At 50.8% G+C, this 18,824-nt stretch overlaps 1 protein-coding gene across 1 annotated transcript; it reads left to right on the forward strand.

Moving 5' to 3' along the window:
• Positions 1-1,733: 1,733 nt before the first annotated feature.
• On the forward strand, positions 1,734-17,908 carry MRPL37 (mitochondrial ribosomal protein L37; the record flags this gene model as incomplete). The annotated part of the gene is made up of 7 exons (XM_080691015.1): positions 1,734-2,079; positions 5,690-5,873; positions 5,970-6,085; positions 9,360-9,545; positions 11,718-11,875; positions 16,175-16,378; positions 17,831-17,908. 7 exons carry the CDS (start codon positions 1,734-1,736, stop codon positions 17,906-17,908), a joined length of 1,272 nt encoding a protein of 423 aa, XP_080547141.1.
• Positions 17,909-18,824: the final 916 nt, after the last annotated feature.

Raw genomic sequence — 18,824 nt, forward strand, 5'->3', positions numbered from 1 at the left:
AGTAATGGGGATTGAACCCAGTGCACTTCTACCTCTGAGCTATACCCCCAGCCCTAATTTTTATTCTTTATTTTGAAACAGGGTCTCACTAAATTGAGTAGCTGAGGCTGGCCTTGAACCTGCGATCCTCCTGTCTCAGCTTCCCAAGTACTGGGATTACAAGCATGCACCACGATGCCTGGTTTTCTAGTCATTAATAGTAAAGACATGGTCCATGCCAGTTCTCTCAGACTCTATCTTTCAAGCCTAAAAGGCATCATCTTAGCAGGCATGGTGACACATGTTTGTAATCCCAGTACTTGAGAGGCTGAGATAGGAGGATCACAGGTTGAAGGCCAACCAGAGCTACTTAGTGAGGCTTTCCAAAACGTAGTGAGACCCTTTTTCAGAATAAAGAATAGAGAGCCGGGCGTAGTGGTGCACACTTGCAATCCCAGTCCTTGGGAGGCTGAGACAGGAGGATCACAGGTTCAAGGCCAGCCTCAACTAATTAGTGAGGCCTTCCACAACTGAGTGAGACCCTGTTTCAAATAAAGAATAAAAAGTAGGGCAGGGGGGTGTAGCTTGGGGGTGGAATGCCCCTGGGTTTAATCCCTAGTACTACAAAAATAAAAATAAAAATAAAAGGCACCATCCTTAAGCCAGGCCTTGGCAGATGCTGCCTCTGCCCAGATATCTCTCTGCACCCTCAGGCCTTGGCTGAAAGGCCATCTGCCCTCAGAGGCTCTCTCTGAACCACCCTATCACTCTCTATCAAGCATCCTACTTGTGTCTATTATGTAGTCATTTATTTACTAAGTGTCAGCCACTGTTCTAGGTGCAGGGAGTATAGCAGTGGAGAAACGGAAAATCCTGTACTCATTGGAGAGCCACTCAAACAAAATCTAAACGGAAAACACGATAGTGTTCAATGCGCGTAGCTGTTGTTTGTTTACATTGTCTGCCCGTGTCTGTCTGTCTCTCTTACTACACTGTAAACCTTTTATCACGGGTGCCAACCTGGTGCTTAGCACATCGCCTGACACACAGCCTGCTTTTAGTAAACACATAAATAGCCGGCAAAGAGCAAAGGAGCCTCTCCACCTCTCTGGCCTTGCCTCTAGGAGGCAAAAAGGGAAACTCCCAGAACAGGGCGGAAAGACCCTCGCCCTCGGGACTGCGGGCCCGAGCCGCAGAATGAGCAGCGCGGGCGGTACTGCGGCGATGGCCGCGGCCGCTCTCAGGCGCAGAGGATGGGCAGGAAGGTCGTGAGAAGTGTGTGGAGGGGAAAGGAAACTTTTCCCGAGCACTACTACGTGCCAGGTGCCGTACAGCTGTGCCCGTTTAGGCATTTCAGTCATCTTTACAGCTAGCGACGGTGGGGCCTTGCCCAGACTCCACTTGCTCGTAATCGGCCAAGGATGCCGGCGTTCCGAGTTCAGTTTTAAGGTCCTAGCACTCTCCTCCCACCCCAGCCCTAACACGACCACTCACCTACGGTCCTGCAATCCCCCTCCCGTGAGGAGCCTCCGCGTGTCCCCACCCCCTGGAGGCGGGGCGAGTTTAGCGAGTCTCACCTATAAGAAAAGGAGAAAGGCCTCCGGGGTGGGAACCAGGAGAAGGATGTCCCGGCTCTGATTGGTTGATGTTGCTGCCACTCAGAAGACAAGCCTTGGCGCCCAGCCCCTAAAGCTCCCGGCAGGCTTTGCGCGGGGAAAATGGCGGCCTCCAGGTGATATTGAAGAGACCTGGGCATGGCTTTGGTGTCTGGGCCCGCCAAGCGGGCGCTAGCTGGCTCCGGGCGGCTCGGCCTTGGGGGCTGCGGAGCCCCGAGACGTGGGGCGTACGAGTGGGGCGTGCGCTCCACGCGGAAACCCGAGCCTCCGCCCCTGGACAGGGTGTACGAGATTCCTGGACTGGAGCCCATCACCTATGCGGGGAAGATGCATTTTATGCCCGGGCTGGCGCGGCCGGTCTTCCCGCCCTGGGACCCCGGCTGGAAGCACCCAAGGTATCAGCGCCAGCCCCCGATCCACGAGCATCCGCTGTACAAGGACCAGGTCTGCTACATATTCCACAGTCGTTGCCGTCTCGTCGAGGGTGAGGCACCAGGATCGGCGGGAGGGGGGCCTTGTACCTCTGCCCAGGACAGACCCCCATCCTCTGTGGCAAAACATTGAAGTTCTGTGGATCTTGGCTTCGTCATCTGATAAGTGGAGTCGTAGTGATTTCAGTCTTGTGATATTTGACAGGATTAAGTCGAGCTGTGAAGAGCTGTGCTTCTGTGAGGGAGTAATAGAAAGTTTCAGTGTCAAAGTGAAAAGACCCGCGTCAAGGATGTAGCCCTGGCACTAACTCTGTGACTTTGGGCAAGTGGCTGAGTTTCCTGAGCCTCCAGTTCCAGTGAATTGAATATTATTGACCAGACAGTCCACACTGACTCTTCTGGCTCTGACATCCTGTGCATTTAAGAAACAGAAGAAGCCCGGTTTAGGAAGGTCACAGGTTCAAGACCAGCCTCCGCAACTTAGTGAGACTCTTAGCAATCTAGTAAGACCTTGTTTCAGAACAAAAAAATAAGCCCAGTGTGGTGGCACTCGCCTGTAATTCCAGTACTTGGGGAGGCTGAGACAAGAGGACTGCTGAGGCCAGCCCCAGCAACTTAGCCAGACCCTGTTTCAAAAAGGAGGAGCTGGGGGTGTAGCCCAGTGGTGGAATCCCCTGGGGATTGACAAATCCCCAGGACAGAATAAATAAATGAATAGGGGGGGGGGCGCTGGAGGTAGAATGCCTTTGGATTAAATTCCCAGTAACTAACACACACACACACACACACACACACACACACACACACACACACACATATGAAATGGAGATTGTAGTGGAAAGAGATAGCAGAGTGTTTAATCTCCAGGCCTGTCACTTCACTGCACAGAGTCAGTAATCATAACAGAAGACAGAAGGGAAGTGATTTGTTCACAGGTGCACTGTGGATCAGTGGTGAAGCCAGGCCTATGACTATGGTTTCTTTTTTTCTTTTCTTTTCTTTTCTTCTTTTTTTTTTTTTTTTGGTGGTACTGGGATTCCTGATTCCTGGAAACCCTTCTACTTCTGGGCTACACTCCCAGACCTATTTTTATATTTTAATTTGGAAACAGGGTCTCTTAAGCCAGTAAGGCTGGCTCTGAACCAGCGCGATCCTCCTGTCTCCACCTCCCAAGTGTGGGGATTACAAGCGTGCGCCACCTTGTGCGGCTGTGGTTTCTTAGGTCAGTGTCATTGGTCAAAAGTCAGAGTTGAGACGTTTTCAAGGAAAGGATCTGGACCCAAAAGTCTTCTATCCATTTCTGCTCTTCTCTCAACCCTCAGTGAGAACAGGTCAAAATAACGAAGCCAAAACCAGTCCTTCTCTCTTGAGCAATTTTAGGAATTATCTTCAAGAGGCCTTGGGGCTGTTTATTAAGAGTCCCTTTTCCCATTCTTTTTTGTGGTGCTGGGGATTGAACCCAGGGGCATTCTACCTCAGAACTACACCTCCAGCCCTATCTTACTTTTTATTTCCAAAGAGTCTCACTAAGTTGTGGAGGGTCTCACTAAGTCATGAGGCTGACCAAGAACCTCCGATCCTCCTGTCTCAGCCTCCCAAATACTGGGATTACAGCATGTGCCACCACACCTGGCCCCTTTCCCTCTTTTTTTTTTTTTTTTTTTTTTTTGGTGGTGGTACTGGGAATTGAACTCAGGGCATTCTACTTTTGGAATACATCACCAGCCCTATTTTAATTTTGAAATAGGATCTCGCTAGGTTGTTGAGAGTCTCACTACTTACTGAGGCTGTCCTTGGACCTTCTATCTGCCTGCCTCAGCCTCCCAAGTACTGGGATTACAAGCATGCACCACCACACCTGGCTCTCTTTCCTCATTCTTCATCTTTACCCACCCAAATCAGGATGGGAGTAGGTCCTGAAAACAAAATGGTTGAGGGAAGTGGAAGCAGTATTTTCCAAGGGTTAATTAGGAAAGAAGGTAATTTGGTAGGCTGTGGGGACCAAGCCAGAGAATAAGTCCTAAACTTGAGAAGTCAGTTGGTCAGCCTCTTTAGATGCTCAGTTCTATTCCTTCCAGCCATTAAATACTTCATTGTCCCCACAGGGTGCTATGAAGTATATTAAAAGACTTGGTGTCAGCCATGGTGGCTCATGTTTGTAATCCCAGCATTTGGGAGACTGAGGCAGGAGGATCACGGTTCAAGGACAGCCTCAGCTACTTAGGCTCTTTGCAACTGAGACCTTGTTTCAAAATAAAGAATTAAAAATAGGGCTAGAGGTGTAACTTAGAGGTAGAATGCCTCTGGGTTCCATCTCCAGTACTGAAAAAAAAAAAAAAAAGACTTGGCACCCTTCAGTGACCTTGGTAATGGAATATCTGGTGGATGGATCTGTTAGCAGTATTTTAGAAGTTAAGATTACACTCATTTGAGCTAGACACAGTGGCTCACGTCTATAGTCCTAGCTACTTTGGAGGGTGAAGCAGGAGGATCATAAATTCAAGGCCAACCTGGTTATCTTATTGAGACCCTGTCTCAAAAATAAAATAAGCTGGGGGTGTAGCTTAGAGGTAGAATGCCCTGTGTTCACTCTCCAGTTCTGGAAAAAATAAAATAGCTCATTACAGAATTTCAGGGTTTTTTGTTTTTGTTTTGGCACTAGGGATTGAACCCAAGGCCATTCTACCTCTGAGCTACATCCTGAGCCCTTTTTAAATTTTTGCTTTTTATTTTGAATAAGGTCTCTCTAGTTACATAGGTGAAGTTGTCTTCAAACCTGCAGTCCTTCTGTTTCAACCTTCTAAGTACTGTGATTACAGGCATGTACTACCACTCCTTGCTGAAAAAATACTCAGGGTTTCTTAAGTTATTCATGAAGATCTAAAGATCTAAAAGTTATTCCCATTCCCCAAAGCATATTTGGTAGGCATGGGTTTTTCTAGTCAGGGCTGGATTAATAGAAGGGATTAAAACAAAAAAAACAAAAAAAAACCCCCAGGATCTTCCTAAGTTGCTGAGACTGGCCTCAAACCTGTCTGTCTCAGCCTCCAAGTACTAGGATTACAGTTGTGAGCCACTGTGCCCAGCTAATAGAAGGAATCTTAAGTGAAGGGTTGGCACATGTTGCTATAGTCCCACAGGCTCAGATCTCACTACTGCCGACATGACCTCCACTGTCTTCACCACTGTTTGAATCCCTCCTATGGTAGCCATGGTAGCTTGGTCAGCTGTTGACTATCTTGAAGTATATGGTCATTCCTGAAGTCCAGTTGAAATCTGGCTCCCCTAGTTCCCACTCTTTACTTCTAGTTCTCTCCCCTCGGGTCTCCCAGAACAAATCCAACCCTCTTTTTTTTTTTTCTTCTTCAGTACTGGGAATGGAACCCAGGGGCATTCTACCTCCTGGCTATACCCCCTGCCCTATTTTTTAGTCCATATTTTGAAACAAGGTCTCACTAATTTGCAGAGGGCCTCACTAAGTATCTGAGGCTGGCCGTGAAGCTGTGATCCTCCCAAGTACTGGGATTACAAGCATGCACCCCCTTGTATGGCCAAATCCAGCCCCCTTGAGGGAGCTTTCTCCCCACAGTATAACTTGGCAGACATGAGCAGTTCTTCCTGAAACACTTCTGTTTTCATTGTTTTGTGCTGTTTACCTAAAAGGTGTGAAGCAGGCCCTCTGGCTGACCAAGTCCAAGTTAATTGAAGGTCTTCCCGAGAAAGTGCTTAGCCTGGTTGATGATCCAAAGAACCACATCGAGAACCAAGACGAACAGGTGCTCAACGCCATCTCTTACGCCCGTCTCTGGCATTCCACTGAGGACGTCCCCAAGAGACAGGCCTACTGGTAAGTTTCCCCTCAAGTAAATGAGGTTCCCAACTGATGAATCGTGGAGCCAACCTGTTGCTTTATGTCCCAAACGTCTCTTCTGTTTTCTTCAAGCCCCATCATTATGGACAGTCTGATACAGCTGTGTAAATCCCAGATTCTCAAGCATCCTTCTCTGGCCAGACGGATTTGTGCCAAAAACTATACATTATCTGCCACCTGGAATCGAGGTTGGTCATCTTGTATATTAAAAGTCTCACTCTATTCTTTATCTTTCTACTCTGACCCCCACCGCCAGCTTACATCTTATCTCCACCCCTCCCAGAGACCTATCCTCACTCTTCCATGCCTAGTTTTGTAGGCTCAGGCACATCCTTGATATCATTGACTATATAGCCTTACCCTTTTTTGTTTGTAATCACTTCTTTCTAAGACTGTTAATGAAACCCTTAGTAGTCAACCGTTTTTATTGAGTGCCCCCACATGCTTGGAGTGCCTCAATACTGAAGGTAAGGAAAGCACATGGAGTCCCTGCCTCTCCAGGCTCATCCCTATTGCAGCAGCCTTCTCACCCCGTTCACACTTCTCTATCTCTAAATCCATGTTCAGCTTAGTTGCTAGCATGCTCTTTTTTTTTTCTTTTTTCTTTTTTGTAGTACTGGGGATTGAACCCAGGGGCATTCTACCTCCGAGCTATACCCCCAGCCGGATTTTTTATTCATTATTTTGAAACAGGGTCTCACTAATTTGTGGAGGGGCTCACTAAATAGCTGAGGCTGTCCACGATCCTGCGATCCTCCTGTCTCAGCCTTCCAAGTACTGGGATTACAAGCGTGTGCCACCACGCCCGGCTTAGAGTGTTCTTTCTAAAGTACAATTCTTGTACTGAGGACTGAACCCAGGGGTAGTTTGCCACTGAGCTATGCTCTTAGCCCTTTTTATTTTTTATTTTGATCCATGATTTTACTAAGTTGCCAGGGTTGGACTTGAACTTGCCATCTTTCTGCTTCAGCCTCTTATGTAGCTGAGATTATAGGCATAGGCCACTGCACCCAGACAGTACAATTCTTTTTATGTCTCTCTCTTATTTCAAATCCTTCACTGTCTCCCAGTGGCTTAAGCCATTTATCGTGGCGTGGAGGGCCCTCTGTGGTTTGGCCTCCACCTCGTCTGACCTTTTGCTCTACTGCCCTGCCCCCACTGCATCCCTACATTAGCCCCTTGTAGATTTTGCTTTCAGGCTTTCTCACCTCAGGCTTTTGCACTTGCTGTGCATTCTCTGGGATGCTCTCGTCCATTTTCCTCATGTAGCCAGTTCAGCAAAGCTCGACTCGGCCCATTCCTCTGGCGTCCAGGCTGGGTTGGCTGTTCCTCCTGGGTGCTCCCTGTGCCCATTGGCCATCACAGCACCTGTTACACTGTGCTGCCTGGTAGCGTTCTGTCTGCCTCACTGAGCTGTGAACTCCTGAGGTCAGGGCCATGACTCATTCCTTTTGTCCACAGTGTCTCACGGTTCATGACACAGTGGAGAGGGACGGGTGGACAAATCTCAACTCCTAGGTGCTTCTGGCAGGGCCGTAGAGAACACAGGGGTTCTAAAAGGAGGTCTGGAGCAGGGAGAGAAGCCCGGGACTAACTTGGGCCTTAGGTTGTCTGTTGGTGAGGCTTTTCACCTGCCCCTTCTAGATGGGCCTCCTGGCAGGGAGCAGCCTTGCGAGGCAGAGGCAGCACTAGGGAATAGGCCTCATTAGTGGAGGAGGGCTTGTTGGCCCATCGTCAAGCATTACCTCTAATTAAACTGCCCCCTTTGGAGCTGTCACTGGAGGAGGGATGTGGAGGGGACTGAATTAGAAACCACAGTAGAGTGGTCTGTGGGGAGAGTCAAAAACCCAAGGTTAGGAGAGGTCCGGGCACATTCATGTTGCTTGTAGATTATGTGTGAGGAAGTAGGAAATGCTTTGGGATACTAATCTTGAGGTGCAATTATGATGTAGTTTAGCAAATAGAAAAGAATTTTTCCACCCGCCGATGTAGTACCTGTTTCTCGCATACCCAGTAAGGGAGGCCACACGCTAAGTAAATGACAGTGCTGTGGGCCAAGCAGATTGTTAGACCTATAGTAAAACCATTCTCAACTTGATTGACTGTCTCTGAAGCCCAGACGCTACAGAGGAAAGTGTGCCTGCACAGAGACTGTTGAGGACCCACACCCCAGGGGCCTGCAGACACATTGTGTCTGGGGTGGAGCATGCTGCCTGTGGGCACTACTGTGAAGGGCACCGCACAGCAATGCTGGCAGCTCGCTGGTCAGTCAGAGGCTTGCTTCCTTAAGCCACCTATGTCCCCTCAGAACAGACACGTGACTCAGCCTGTGCAGGGTTGTGCCTGGCCCTGCACTTCCACTCTCTTAGCGAGGACGCCTGGCTGGCCCATCCCTCAGTGACCATCCTAGCGCTTTGCCCTCTCCTCCCCGCTTACCCACCGCGTCACACCATGGTCATCTTGTGCTCCTCTGTGGAGCCCGCACTCCTGCCTCTCACCTGTTGCTCCTTAACTCAAGTGCTTTTCTTTCCCTTTCTTGCTTGGTGGACTCCACCCCGTGGGTTTCAACTGGGAAAGAGTTTGTCCTCTGGGGGCATTTGGCAGTGTCTGTAGACGTCTTCAATTGTCGTGACTGGATGGGGAGGGTTGGGGCAGGATGGGGAGGGGCTTCTAAATGGGCAGAGACAGGACTGCTGCGAGATGCCCTCCAACGCACAGGACAGCCCCTCACAACCAGTGAGCTGGTGCGAAGTGAGAACAGTGCGAAGCGCTGTGCTTGCCTTCCCTCAGACGCCTGGTTTTAAGGCGTTGTTCCAGGATGTCCCCAGGGCTCCCAGGCAGGCCTCCCTCTCCCCACCTGAGCTGTATCTGACTCTGAATCTGGCTCATACTTTTCTGTCTTTCCTTTCCCTTACTCCCTTCCTTTCTTCTCTATCCCTTTCCTTCCTCCCTTCTCTCCTTTTTTTTTTTTTTTTTTTTTTTTCATGGTACTGGGATTGAACCCAAGGGCCTTCTTATTATTTTTTTATTTAAATAGAGTCTTATTATTTTTTTATTTAAATAGAGTCTCACTAAGTTGCTGAGGATCTTGCTAAGTTTCTAAGGCTGGCCTGGAACCTGTGATCCTCCTGTCTCAGTCTCTCAAGAATTGGAATTACAGGCATGCTCCTGACTGGTTCATGCTTTTCCCTATAGCACTCACTGCCTGGTGAGCTCTTTGAGCAGAGAGGAACTCACTTCTGTGTTCCTGGCTTAGAGTGGTGCTCAGGAATATTTGTGTGGGGCAGGCTGGGCCCCCAGGGATCCTGAGGCCTCGGGTCATTGGGTAGGTGCACAGAAAGAAGCTTTCAAGGACCCTAGGGCTAACATCCTAATGGCGCACCGCGGTTGGAGGCCTTAGACTTGGCTGAGCTGATAAATGCTGTAGACCAGATTGGACTAACCATCTTCTTCCCCTTTTAGAGTCTATTCTCCTTCAGGTCCGTGGTAGTAAAGGCACCCGACTGAGTGCCAAGGATCCTCTGCCGCCCATCGCCTCCAAAGAAGAGGTTGAAGCTACCAAGAGCCACGTTCTTGAGACCTTCTCTCCCATAGCTCCCACCATCGATCTTCAGGAATGCCATGTCTATGATGTGAGGGACGACACAGGTAAGGAGCAGAGCTTGGAGTTTTAGGTGGCGCAGAGGGAAGGATGTACTAAGAACTTAGCAGATGCCTTATCTCCTCCGATCTAGAGGCAATCCACGTGACAGGTGCTGTTACCCCCACTTTAGGGACAAGGAAACTGTGGTGAAAGGAGGTTAAGTGATTTGTTCAAAGGCTGAGTTTTATTTTATTCCCATTAGTAACTCTGACATCAGAGTTTTAATGGGTGACTTGAGGGGCTTTTTATTTTTTGTGGGTCTGGGGATGGAACCCAGGGGCATTTGACCTCCGAGCTACCCCCCCTGCTCTACTTTTTATTCTTTATTTTGAAACAGGGTCTCAGTAAGTTGCAGAGGGCCTCACTAAATAGTAGCTGAAGCTGTCAGCGAACCGTGATCCTCCTGTCAGCCTCCCGAATGCTGGATTTACAAGCGTGTGCCACCACGCCTGGCTTGAGGGGCTTTTTTTAAGCACTGGGAATTGAACCCAGGGATACTTTACCACTGAGCTACACCCTGCCTTTTTTTTTTTTTTTTTTTTTTTTTGAGACAGTCTTGCTAAATTGCCCAGATGGACTCAGATTTGCAATCCTCCTGCCTCAGCCTCCTGAGCCATGGATATTACAGGTGTATGCTACCACCCCCAATTTGAAGTGCTTATGCCCAGGGCTTTTCCTTTATTTGTGGGTCCCCTCTTTCTACTCACCCTGTAGATGCTATCACCCTCCTTCAGACTTCTCCACAGACCTTGAATAGAGCTCTTTATCCAAATTCCATCCCACAAAGCATCACGTCCACTCTGTCAGCCACACCAGAAACTAGGTGGTCAGACCGGGCTGGCCCCAGTTCCTGCAGTGCACGCTGCCATCGTGGCTGGTCAGTGTGACCCCAGGCTGTTTGCTCTCCAATCCGTTTAGCTGACAGTTCCAGAGGAGCCTTTCCAGTTTAATCTCATCCCGCCCCCCCCCCCCCCGCGCCCACGTAAAGCGGGTTCTCTTTCCCTTCTCGTGTTGGAGCTACGCCTCTGCCCCCGCCCCTCGCTCCAGCTCATCCCTCCTTCCTGCTGCCTCCTTCCCTTTGTCACCACTGCTTTGCACTTCCTCTTCGCTCTGCCGGCACTCTTGGCCATTCATCCCTTTCTGCCTGCAGCTTGCCAACTGTTCATCTTTCACAGTTTGTCTCAAGAATCACTTCCTCCCAGAGCCGCTGAGCCCTCTCAGCCTCGTCAGGGCCTTTCATCTCCCTCCCACGGCCCCTGAGTCACTCAGATCTTGACATGCTCGATCTGGACGTGATCGGTTTTCCTGTCTGTCTTCTCTCTAGGCTTTGAGCTCCCAAAGGCAGTGGTAGGTCTGCTTGGTCTCTGCTCCCGTGTCATAGAGCTTGGTGCCACTGCGAGGGTGCTGAGTACTTCCATGTGCTGAGTAGCTAAGCAGCCCGGAGGACCGAGACGTGCAGGAAAGCCGCACCCTCAGTGCTTTCCTCAGAGCTTCTCGGGCCTGCACTGCTAAGCCTCTTCCTCCTTTTCTCCTTTGTACCACATTCACGGGTCCAGCTCACTCGTCCTAGAAGCCCCAGCCTACAGGGTTTGTTCATCTCCATGCAGGGGAAAGATTATCATGACTTGACAAGGTCCTGGCTAAGATGAACAAGAGCCAAACGTTGATCAGTTGTGAGATACAAGACAAGCCATTTGTTACTAAAGTAATGTAATATTAAAGTAGGAGATTCTACAAATAACTTGTTTCCTTTTTAATAATTACCACAGCTTCCACATTACTCCTCTCCTAATATTATCGTCCTCTGTGTGCTTGAATAGCAAGGAAGGCTGGAGAGAACAGGCGTGCAAGGAGCACCTGTAACAGATTGGCAGGCATTTTCTGTGAAGAGACAAATAGTAAACATTTTAGGTTTTGCAGTCCACATATGGTCTCTGTCACAGTAGACATACATAACTGAGTGCGGTTATGGCCCAATAGAAACATGATTTACAAAAGCAGGCAGCAGGCTTGGTGTGGCCGGCAGCCGAGGTGCGGCCCTGAGCCGAGGTGACAGTGTGTACTCCCACCGAGTCTGGTGGTGCCTAGCCCTGAGCCGAGGGGAGGCGACATTCCTGAGACTCTGTGGCAAGCTGGTTAATCTTTTCCACACCTCTGTGCGATTATGTATCTTGCAGGATTCCAGAAGGGCTATCCTTACTCCCATCCCCACACTCTGTACTTCCTGGAGAAAGCCAATATACGGCCACACCGCTTCCTGCCAGGCCAGCTGCGGGCCAAGATGCTCCTGTATGCTTTTGGCAGTGCCCTGGCTCAGGCCCGGCTCCTCTACGGGGTACGTATGTATGTGTATTTACATGGGGTGGTCCCCTGCCTTAAGGACTTTACTCAGTGGAAGAAGCGGGTATAGGGACTCCTTGCTTCATGGAGGAGCCTTAGGGAGAAGCGCTGCCACTCACCCTAGGGTACGATTCCTCTCTGCTAGGGGCCGGCTGTGCCTGGGCTTTATCCAGATACAGTGGCCCATGAGGTCTCATGGAGATCTCTGCTCTCCAGACAGCCTGGCTCGCACGCAGCTGGTGGAGAGAGGATCGGAACAAGATGTGACCCAGTCTGCAGTCATCACTGCACCTGCTGTGCAGTGGCAGAACTGGAACTCAGGGCCCCGCTAGGTTCCCAGAAGGAAGTGAGGTGGTGGGGATGCCAGAGCTGCCCGCGGGCTCAGGATGGGTTTGGGGCCCAAGGTGCCTCTGGTAGTGCCTCTTGATCCCAAGAGGAGGTCCTGGGGCCCTAGATGGTATAGAATGGAGTCTGAGTATTGTCACAGAGAGCTGTTCCCAGAGGGGTAAAAGCCTGGCTCAGGAGCAGAGGCCTCCAGGTAGAAGAGGGCTGTGTGGGAGACCCAGAAAACCAGGCCCTTGGTGTGTGTGTGTGTGTGTGTGTGCGTGCGAGAGAGATTCTGAGACGTGCTGGGCAGCCAGGGCTTGCTTAGAGCCTAACACCCTTTTGGAGGAGTGAGGTGATTCTGTAGTTTCCTGTGCCACTTGGTCTAGGCCCTAGGCAGGTTAGGAGGTGTGGTAAGTTACATGAATCGAGAGTGGAACGGATCCTGCAGGTGTTGAGCAGCTGCTATATCCTGGCATTAATTAGGGCTGTTGGTATCAGTAATTCTCTGCATATAGTCTTAAATGAGCAGTAGAAGCCCCATCTGGGAGCTGTTGAAAATGCAGATTCCCAGAACCACTGAATCAGAAACTCTGCTGTTGAGGCCAATAGTTAGCATTTATTTTTATTTATTTTTATTTTTTGGTGGTACTGGGGTTCCTGGAAGCCCTTCTACCTCCGGGCTACACTCCCAGACCTATTTTTACATTTTTATTTGGAAACAGGGTCTCCTAAGCCAGCGCGCGCGGCTGGCTTCAAACCTGCGCGATCCTCCTGTCTCTGCCTTCCAAGCGCGGGGATTACAAGCGTGCGCCATCACGCCCGGCTATAGTCAGCATTTAAACAAGTTCCCCAGGTGAAGCTGGTAGGAATTCTTGTTCAAAAACTCTGCACTAAAATTTGAGGACCACTGCATGATTTACTACCGTAGCAACCTCATGTGGCAGATGCTATTAGCTTCACTTTGCAGATGAAGAGACTGAGGCTTAAGGAGAATGGATAACTGACCAAGATCACACAGCTGGGAGATTAGTGAATGGGCGGGGAGTGTAGCTCAGTGGTAGAGTGCCTGCTTAGCATGCATGGAGCCCTGCGCTCAGTCCCCACCACACACATGGATTGACAGCACATTTTTATGTGACCTTGTGTCTTTCCCACTTTATTCCTGTCTGACTATATACCTCCTGAAGGCTGCAGAAGGTTAGATAACTTGCCCAAGATTCCACAGCTTATGAGTGGAGAAACAAGGATTGGATCCAAGATCCCTCCAGCTTGAAGGACGTGCTGTCTCTTAGCTTGGAGGGGAGAAGGAGCTGGTCACATGCCACATCTCAGGCCTGCAGGCTCACTGCAGCGTCTGCGCCAGCCATTGCCAGCAGAGCCTGGGTAGCAGCACTGCCACTAATTGCCACCAGTTGGATAGGAGAGGGGCGCTCCCCAGCCCCTCCAGGTACAAATCATTCCTGGGGATGTGATGTTCAGCAATTATGGGGAGATCCTCCATGTAAAAGGTAAAATTGCTAAGAAATTTATGTAACTACCTGCAGTTTTATTGATCTGCAGAGGGAGATAAGAGTCAATATAGAATTCTCGACTAATACATACAGGTGCTTCTTTTTTTCAATTTGTTTCTCATGCAGCTAAGAACAGGTATTTCTACAGCCAGCAGCCCTCTGTGGCCCACACTGAATGTCTGCCATTAGCTGTTCCCAGTGTCAGATCAACCCTAGAGTGAACATTGGCAGCATCTTTGACTCAGGGATGCCCTGTTCTGTGTGTGTGTGTGTGTGTGTGTGACTAAGGATTGAACTCAGGAGCATTTTATTTATTTATTTTTTGGTGGTACTGGGGTTCCTGGAAGCCTGTCTACCTCCGGGCTACACTCCCAGACCTATTTTATAGGTTTTATTTGGAAACAGGGTCTCTTAAGCCAGTGCAGCTGGCTTTGAACCTGCGCGATCCTCCTGTCTCCGGCTCCCAAGCATGGGGATTACCAGCGAGCGCCACCACGCCCGGCTCCCCAGAAGCGTTTTTTACAAGTGTGTGCCACCATGCCTGGCTGCCTTTTGGATCTTTGTCCAACAAGTAGCAATCACAAACCAGATTGCTGCTGAGTCTCCACAGGTTGACCATATGACTCACCAGCCAAGTAGAGAATGAAAAAAGATGCTGCTGTCAGATAACTGGTAACACCAGGTGTCAACCAGCACAGTAGAGTGTTTTTGTTTTTGTTTTTGTTTTGTGGAACTGGGGATGGAACCCAGGGGCACTCTACCTTCCAGCGATACTCCCAGCCCTATTTTTATTCTTTATTTTGAAACAGGGTCTCACTGAGTTGCAAAGGGCCTCACTAAGTAGCTGAGGCTGGCCACAAACCGTGATCCTCCTGTCTCAGCCTATATGCTGGGATGACAAGCGTGTGGCACCATGCCTAGCGGTACAGTAGGGTTTTGAGTGATTTAGCAGCCTGGGTTTGATCCTGGCTCGCACCTCCTAGGTGACCTCTAGCAAGTTATATCAGCTCTCTGAATCTCAGTGTTCTTATCTGTTCGTGGGAATATCGCTTTAGTTCAGATTTCTGAAGTTGAAGATAACTGCTCTTGAGGGAATGCTGGACCAATCCAGGGGGAGCGATAGTAGCTTCAGGTACAATTAGAGGATGTTGAATAAAGGTAAGGGGGCAGTGGAAGTGTCCAGGGGGTACTGAGTAATTTTTTCTTAGAAGGGGGCAGTAAGCCAATGAGTTTGGGGACCTACCCTCTAGATTTATGAGAATAGAGGTGAGTTTTGGAAAAAATGGTAAGATGCCTGGCACCTAGGAAGCCTTCTGGAAGTAGTTTAAGTATCACTACAGTTACCAAGTGATGCCAACAGAGAGATCATCAGTAAATATGCCAGTGGGTAGAATCCTACATAGTGGACCCCACTCCACATTAAAATGGGAGCAGGAAGCCCTTAGCCTGAAGCTGACTGACTGTAGGCATGACAGTCCAGGACACCAGGCCCTCAGGAGCAGGGAACAGTGAACAGCACACATGTCTAGCACGAGCCACTTCAGGTTCCGGTGCCGTACAGCTTGGTGACTTCAGACGAGTCAGCTTACATTGCCAGGTCTGTTTCCGAGTCTGACAAATGGATTGAGAACTCATGACATATCTACTCGTTGGTCCTGCAGGTTAACATTTGGTAGCTGATGTCTCTGTTGTCCCCCTCAGCTGATGCCATGGTTTGTGAGATTCCTTCATTATCCTGCCTGCACATCTGTCTGATCTCTGTGACTTGCTCAGTAATCACCTCTCTGGGAATAATGACTCTGTGCTCAAGTTGAAACACCAGGCTTCCCGGGGCCACGAGGCATGGGAGGCCCAGCAGAGCCTGCAGGGAGGGAGGCCTGGCCCTAGACTCCTTATTCAGTGTGTGTGTGTGTGTGTGTGTGTGTGTGTGTGTGTGTGTGTGACTGAGGATTGAACCCAGGGGCATTCTACCTCTGGGCTGCACCCCCAGCTCTGTTTTATTTTGTGTTTTTGTTTTCAGTCTCACTAAGTAGTTAAGGCTGGCTGTGACCCTGTGATCCTCCTGTCCCAGCCTCTCAAGTACTGAGATTACAAGCATGCCCTACCACATCCAGCATCTTATTCAATTTTAATTGTCTCAAAGTGGAACCTTGGGTGTAGGCAGATGTCTTGGGAACAGGCCTCGAAGGCAATTAGAAGCTGCCTGGACTATGCTGTTCATTACAAGACATTTCTAGGGTGTCCGCCTGGCCATGTCTCACCAGGATAGCACCCGTCAGTGAATTTGCTGATAGTCTCTTTCAGTTAGCACCACTTAGTAATTTTACTAATACTTAAACTTACTTCTGAAGGCCTCCTGGGTACCAGGCATCTTGCCAGTTTTTCCTACACTCACCTCGACTCTGTCATTCTAGAGGTAAGCCTCATGTAGGTTTCATTGTCCCTTTTCGTCTCAGAACGACAGCAGGGTCTTGGAGCAGCCGGTGGTGGTGCAGAGCATAGGCACAGATGGGCAGATCTTCCAGTTCCTGGTGTTGCAGTTGAATACCACAGATCTGACCTCTAATGATGGAGTAAAAAATCTGGTCTGGATTGACTCGGACCAGCACCTCTATGAGTACTTCCGGTGTCTCCCAGTGATCAAAAAGAAAGTGGTGGTGGTAAGTCCAGCCCTCTCTGGCCTGGTGACTGGACAGGCCCGGATTTGTCCCACCCAGAGCCCAGGAGGGAGTATGCGTGGGGCCCTGGCTGTAGGGCCTGCACACCCCGGGATGTGTGTCCCCTTTAGTCCTTGCTTCCCTTGCCGACACCCCCCCCTCCGTGCCTTTCAGTGCCCACCAGGCTCCTCTGCTTAGCCCAGGGCCTCCGCAGACGCTGCTCCTCTTGCCTAGGCGACCTCTCCCCTCTCTTCCCTCTCCTCTTCTGTTTCTCTCGTGAGGGTCCTCCACTTGTCCTTCCAGGTTAGCATAAGCGTAAGTGCTACTCTTATTGCGGGAAGCTTCCCCGATCACCGCTATCCCTGTGTTCGCCTATCACAAGACCACCCTGTAGTCATGTTTGCCTGGTTTTCTCCTCCACCAAGCCCTGCACTCCACTTCTCCAAGGCAGGGCCCTCACTCGGACATGTAGGTCCTCCCCCGGCTCCGTCACCACCAAGCCGGGGCCTGCTCTCTGCAGTGGGTGACTACATCTAGATCAGTGACGGCAGGCAGCAGTGAGCACTCTGAACAGACGTAGGCAGGCTCAGCAGAGAGCGGAGCTGCTGATCTGTGGTCGGCTGGTCCCATGCCTGAGGACAGCTGGCCGCCTGGAGCGGGGAGCCCTGGAGTGTGAGCAGCGTGGTTCTGTGGCCAGCTCCCCGTGTGTTGTTGCTCTACTTTGAAACACCTTGTAGATCTGGGCCCTTTTTAGCCCAGACCCCTTTGTCTCACCTGCAGTCACACAGTCACCTCCTCTGTTCTTAGTCCCTTTGCCTCTGAGTCTTCAGAGCATCTTCCTTCTAGAATACACACTCAGCGCCAGGCCTTTGGGTGGGTCAGATGCTGCCATGCCTCCTGCCCGAGCCCGGGCCTCGCCCTCAGCCTCCTGCCTTCCCTTTTTCTTTCTGGCCCGTTCTACTTTCCCTTCCATGTGCACAAGCTGGTGAGCTAGTGGTGGCCCCTGCCTTCTGAAGTGAGGTCTGCCCCTTTTCTCAGCACTATTCGAGCAGCTGACTGACACTCCTGAGGAGAGGAAGCAGGGTCACGCCGCTGCCCGGGTCTCTGGCTCCGCACCTGCCTCGGGGAGCAGGCGCGGTAAATGGGGTAGAATGAGCTGAGGGTGGTCGCCCTAGAATTGGGTGTTGGACGCGAGAGGCCTTGGGGAGCAGGGCAGCAGCAGCGGCGTGCCTCATCTGACGGTCAGGGCGCCTCCCGGCCTCCCCAGCGCTCTCCTCAGGAGGCTGTTCCTTGGTGCCAGCTCCTTGGTGTCCCTACTTGGTCCCAGCATGAGGCGATGTGGGAGAAAGAAACAGTGATTATCCAGTAACTGAAGATTTACATAAGACTGACCTTTGTTTTAATTGCTGCCATTAAACCTAGTAACAGGATCCTAATGGGCTGTGTTCTTTCCAGGAACCTGTTGGGCTGACTGGTTTCCAGCCAGAGACATTCAGGAAGTTTTTGGCTCTGTATCTGCACGGTGCCGTGTGAGCGTGGGCGTTCTGAACCCCCAGCCCCTCTCACTCTGAAGAGCCTGCATCAGGCCCTCGGGGGCCTTTGGGCTTCGCGGCACTCTTACCCACAATAAAGAGCCCTTGTGTTGCACCAGAGCCTGTGTTGGTGTCGGGAGCACCGCTGGCATGCGCCGCCCTCACCACGTGCGCCCTGCCCTGCGAGTGCAGGCCTGGCTGAGCCCAGCTCTGCCCTGCAACCATGGTGGGCTCCGCCCTGCACCCACGGGGGGGGGGGGGGGGCTCCGCCCTGTACCCATGGTGGGCTCCGCCCTGCACCCACGGAGGGGGGGGGCTCTGCCCTGTACCCATGGTGGGCTCCGCCCTGCACCCATGGGGGGCTCCGATGAGCATGTGCTTCTCTCTCCACCTCAGTCTCTTCGTTTGGAACCTGGCGCTAGCCTGGCATCTCTTGTTTTGAAGACTAAGGTGTCATGCCTTGCTCATGGCATATGCCCTGCGATGGGGCTGGGCTTACAGAGTCCTTTACAGGTGCACACTTCCACAGTGACTACAGAAAGTCTGGCTTGAGTCTTCATGGCTAATGGGCCGAGCACACTCCTGTGTCACCTGCCTCTACTTATTTAATAAGACCAGATCCTCCCCAGTGCCAGACACTGTGCTACATGTCAGGTGCCCCACACCGGGTCTTGTTTAACCCTCACACAGCCCTGCAGGGCAGCTGCGTGGTAAATGTCATTTTGTAGTCAGAAAAAGTGCTGCGTGATCGAGCCGGGTGCAGTGACACAGGCCTGTGATCCCAGTACTAGGGAGCCTGAGGCAGGAGGGTCACAGGTTGGAGGACAGTCTCAGCAGCATACCTCATTTCCAAACAAAAAGTGAAAAGGGCTGGCCCCAGCCAGGCCCCAGAGCTGGTGTTTGGTCAGCTTCCCCAC

The sequence above is a fragment of the Muscardinus avellanarius genome, assembly GCF_963383645.1.
Source record: "Muscardinus avellanarius genome assembly, chromosome: 3".
Taxonomy (NCBI): domain Eukaryota; kingdom Metazoa; phylum Chordata; class Mammalia; order Rodentia; family Gliridae; genus Muscardinus; species Muscardinus avellanarius.